The sequence below is a fragment of the Physeter macrocephalus genome, chromosome 20 (genome assembly GCF_002837175.3).
Source record: "Physeter macrocephalus isolate SW-GA chromosome 20, ASM283717v5, whole genome shotgun sequence".
In the NCBI taxonomy this organism is placed as follows: domain Eukaryota; kingdom Metazoa; phylum Chordata; class Mammalia; order Artiodactyla; family Physeteridae; genus Physeter; species Physeter macrocephalus.
In genome coordinates, this window is record NC_041233.1 from 53320076 (window position 1) to 53325236 (window position 5161).

Consider the following 5161-nt stretch of genomic DNA (forward strand, 5'->3'; position numbering starts at 1 on the left):
TCTTTGGTGGGGCTAATGGCAGACTCTGGGAGGGCTCACGCCAAGGAGTACTTCCCAGAACTTCTGCTGCCAGTGTCCTTGTCCCCACGGTGAGCCATAGCCACCCCCGCCTCTGCAGGAGACCCTCTAACACTAGCAGGTAGGTCTGGTTCAGTCTCCCCTGGGGTCACTGCTCCTTCCCCTGGGTCCCGATGCGCACACTACTTTGTGTGTGGCTTCCAAGAGTGGATCCTCTGTTTCCCCGAGTTTTGTCGAAGTCCTGCAACCAAATCCCACTAGACTTCAAAGTCTGATTCTCCAGAAATTCCTCCTCCCGTTGCCGGACCCCCAGTTTGGGAAGCCTGACGTGGGGCTCAGAACCTTCACTCCAGTGGGTGGACTTCTGTGGTATAAGTGTTCTCCAGTCTGTGAGTCACCCACCCAGCAGTTATGGGATTTGATTTTACTGTCACTGCGCCCCTCCTACCATCTCATTGTGGCTTCTCCTTTGTCTTTGGATGTGGGGTATCTTTTTTGCCAAGTTCCAGTGTCTTCCTGTCGATGATTGCTCAGTAGTTAGTTGTGATTCCGGTGCTCTTGCAAGAGGGAATGAGAGCACGTCCTTCTACTCCGCCATCTTGAACCAATCCTCTCTTAAACGGATTCTTACCAGTAACCAGATAATTCCTTCCATGGATGTAGTGAAGATTTTATAGTAATTGCTGGTTCAAACCATGAGAATTCTATTGAATTCGGCTTATTAACAGTAATTCGTATCTTTGTTGGTGAGTTCCAGTGTCTTCCTGTCAATGATTATCCAGCAGCTAGCTGTGATTCTGGTGTTCTCGCAAGAGGGAATGAGAGCACGTCCTTCTACTCCACCATCTTGGTTCAGCTAGCTGCACATACTTTTAAGATTGTATTTCTTCTTCATGAATTGATTCCTTTATCATTGTGAAATATTCCCCTTTATCCCTGGTTATATTCTTATTCGTAAATCTACTTTGTATGTTATAAATATGGTGATTCCAGCTTTCTTTTAATTAGTGGTTGTATGTATGATATATCTTTTTCTTTCTGTTCTTCTTATTTTTTTTCTTTTAACCTGTGTCTTTATATTTAAAATGGGTTTACTTTAGACAGCATATAGTTGGGTCTTGCTTTTTTATCCAGTGTAACAATCTCTACCTTTTAATGAATGGCTATTTACATTTTGTGTAATTATTGACCTGGTTGGGTTCCATCTTCCTATTTGCTCTCTGCTGTCCCATCTGTTCTTTGTTCCTTTTTCTTTTTTTCCTCCCTTTTTTGGATTAATAGAGTTCTTTTATGATTCTATCACACTTCTACTATTGGCTTATTAGCTATACTTCTTTTATTTCTTAATTGTTGCTCTAGGTTTTATTATATATTCTTTATCGCAGTCTATCTTTATATAATATTATGCCACTTCATATATAGTGTAAGAACAGGATATTACTATACTCCCATTTCCCCTCCTGTGCTTTGTGTTAGTGTTATCATACATTTTCCTTATATGTATGTCATAAACTCCACAACAGGTCATTATTATTGCTTTAAATAGTCAATTATCTTTTAAAGAAATTTTTTAAAGTGAAAAAAAAATCTTTTCTATTTACTCTTTGGTTTCTTTTTAAAAAGGAAGAGAATTTTTTATACTTACCTACATGTTTGTGTGAAATTCTCCATCACATGATATAGAATGAGTAATAGAAAAATGATTTATTTTAATAGGATCACAGTTTCAAGTGCTGCAGTGGTCATTCATATATAAGAAAGAATTGGCTTGGATCCATCGTCTTCCCTTTCTCTGCTCTCCTGCAACAATCTGAGGTAATAGAAAATGATTCTTTGCTAATTATTCTAAATTTTTGTCTCTGGCTAATAGAAATACCTGTGTCTTTGAGTCAGATTCTGACTGGCAGGTTGATAAGTCAGTCAAAATGATCCTGTATTCAACTGCCCCATGGGTGTTGGAGTATTTGAAGGTTTTAGCTGTCTCTGGAATAGCAGACACCCACAAATTTATTTCATATATTTTTAGAGTGTTCATTGATGAAGAAAAGGGAAGGTAGCCTTAGGTCTTAAAGCAACATTCATATTTGCTCATAATAGTTTTGTAAGACCAGATTCATAAATATTCTGATTAATGACATTGCTTTGTAACCATGGGTTCCAGGAGTTTCAGCTCCTCAAACACTGTTTATTGATAATGGTGAGACTGATGATTAGCATCTGTGTCTGTGGTACCCCCAGAGGGCTCTGCTGTTGGGTTTTGCAGCAAGAATATGCCTACATGGCCAGCAAAATATAAAAACCCCAGTCTAGATTTCATTTTGGGCCCTGTAACTTACAGAGATATGCCAGTTACAGATGATTCAGAAATGAATTTTCTACCTCAAGGAGTTCACTGTCTATAGAAGAAAACAACCATTTCAGTACAACATGGTAATGCTGTAGGGCTTTGATAGGGGCATGAGATTGGTACTATGAGAACACTGAGTAAGGAGTACCCTACCCTTCCTGGTTTGGAGGGGGAAGCAAAGGGGTGTTCAGAGGGGTTCGGGGTAGGTGAGAGAGGAATGAGGAGGAGGATGAAAGATCAGGGGAATATTTACAGAGGAGATACTTTTAATCAAGTCCCTAAAGATGCATTTATCAAGTACACGAAGTCAATTGACTCAGAAGGAATTATGTGTATATTACTTAGTACTGTATTCAGTCATATGCAACAGAAAACCTGACTAACAGTGGCTGATGTAAGAGGTCTATTCATCTCACAATAAAGAAGTCTAGATGCCAGTGCATCTGCTCAAGAATATCATCAAGGATCCAAGCTACTTTTGTCTTTCTGTTCTACTCTCCTTATCATGTGACTTTCATCCTCATAATTACACCTCCAGCCTCATATTCATGCTGCAGACAGGAGGTGGGGTGAAGCAAGAAGGGGCAGTGCCTGTATCAGGAAAACAGACACTTCCCCAGAAAACCTCTCAGACTTCTTGCATTTTACTTATGTGACTTGGTCACTACATGGCTGTCATGTTACCACCTAAAACTGTTGGTAAGAAAGGAGAAGAGAATGGAGGAGAATAGAAACGTCTGAGTATTATGCAATCACAGGATGTCATGAGGGAGCACGTTGAAAATACAAATGCTGCAAATAGAGAGCAACGGAGATTTTAAATTGTTGGAGGTATAGGGCTGCCTATGTTTGTAAATCCCTGCAGATGTTTCTCAGTCTCAGGACAGATGCTAGGATAGAGAGGTAGTTAAGAATGTGAGCTTCAAAGGTGGACCAACCTGGGTTGTAATCCTGGCTCTACTACTCATTAGTTGTGTGATCTTGCACGAATTACTTACATGCTCTGAGCCCCAGTTTCCTTATCTATAAAATGGAGATAAGAGTGGTGTCTACCTCATTGAATAATATGATCTATATCAAGCACTTGGCAGAATGCCTTGTACATAGTAAGTGCTCAATAACTATTAGTTATATTAGTATTATTATTAGTTATTATTGTAAATTATCTCCTCCCAAACATGCATGTGCACACACACACACAAGATCCCTCCTCCAGTGGACTTTGGGTTATCCTTACTGCTGTTACATTTTTTTTCCTCTTTCCAGACCCAATGCAAAATGTATCATGGTCTTTTAGCATTTTCTCTGAGCTTAAATTAGATCTTCTAAGAGCTTTTATCACTCTGGTCCATTAACTTTCTTCATTGTTTCATCCCTTTCTTACTTCTGCCTTCTCCACATACTACATATTAGATGGGACCCAGGGTATCAAGGTTGCTTGTGAACAAATCATCATGGAGAACCTTACCATTCTTGTGCAAGTACCTATTAGTAGAATCAGCATGAACCCATGCAAGCCTGTTTCCTGCAATGGAGAAGACTGAACTGAGCTATACTATATTTGACTGATGTTTATTTTCATCATGCAGAATCCATTATACTGATATACTCTTTCAGATTAGTGGAACATTTCGAGTAAATATTCCACCAGTTTTGCTTGGGTATACTTGGAGTGAGACTTATGTGTCTCCCAAAGAAGATTATATTGGACAAAATTTAAAAGAATGTACCTTCTTAAATATTTTTGCTACTATTGAACCTCAAATATCATATGCCATCTGTAATCCAGAACTAGACAAGGTAGGTTTTACACTGAATTATTTTCATATATACTATCAAAGAAGTGTTAATTTCAAAGCTGACAAAAATGAATGTTGGTTCTTGATATTTTCCTGTGGGGACAGTATAGTACAATGTTGAAATATTTTAAATTTAATTCTAGTTTTCAGGTCAAATCGACATTTTGGAGAGAGCACAGATTTTTAAAAAAAATTGTAAGGCATTATTTCCTAAACGAAGAATCACAACTACTGTTTTTAATGATGAAGGGATACAGATCTTAGTAACAAGATATATCAAGGCATTGAATCCACCTCAACAACTCCTGGATATATTTCTTCATGATTCTAATGCAACACTTGTAAGTTATATTTATTTTAGTAGCTTTATTGTGATATTCGTATACCATACAATTTGCCCTTCCAAAGCATATAATTCAGTGGCTTTTAGTATATACACGGAGTTGTGCAACCATCACCACAGTAAATTTTAGAACATTTTGATCACTCCAAATTTATATTTATTTTAACTTGTTTACTTTTTAACTTTGAGTATAACTTTCTTATTAAAATTACTTTACCTTCAGAGACAGTTTCCTGAGAGAGAAACCATCTATGTTGCAATGTGTCCTCTTGAGCACCAGATGGAAGAAAACATTTCTTCCTGATCCCCTTCACTTCTGCCCACTTGTACTAGAGAGTCACTGTTGCCACACCAGTTCATGTGACCATATCAGCTTCACAACTTTTCTGTCAAACTTTGAAAAATGACACAGAAAAATTCCTTTGACTTCCAGGCAAAATTAAAAGTTATGTTTCTAAAGGAGTTGTGCCCTTCTAAGGATTGCTTCTTGTTGTATGTGGGAGTGAAGAAACTATGTTTTTTTGTTTTATTTATTTTTGGCTGCGTCGGGTCTTCGTTGCTGCATGCAGGCTTTCTCTAGTTGCGGCGAGCGGGGGCTACTCTTCGTTGTGGTGTGTGGGCTTCTCATTGCAGTGGCTTCTCTTGTTGCAGAAC

General features: G+C 38.3%; 1 protein-coding gene across 1 annotated transcript in view; it reads left to right on the forward strand.

Annotated features, from left to right (window-relative positions):
* CC2D2B (coiled-coil and C2 domain containing 2B) overlaps positions 1 to 5161 on the forward strand; it is a 29242-nt gene that overhangs the window by 7273 nt on the left and 16808 nt on the right. Inside the window, exons 2-3 of the mRNA XM_028481124.1 lie at positions 1735 to 1833; positions 4308 to 4505. Of these exons, the coding sequence (XP_028336925.1) occupies positions 1735 to 1833; positions 4308 to 4505 (297 nt within the window). The remainder of the gene's footprint in view (positions 1 to 1734; positions 1834 to 4307; positions 4506 to 5161) is intronic.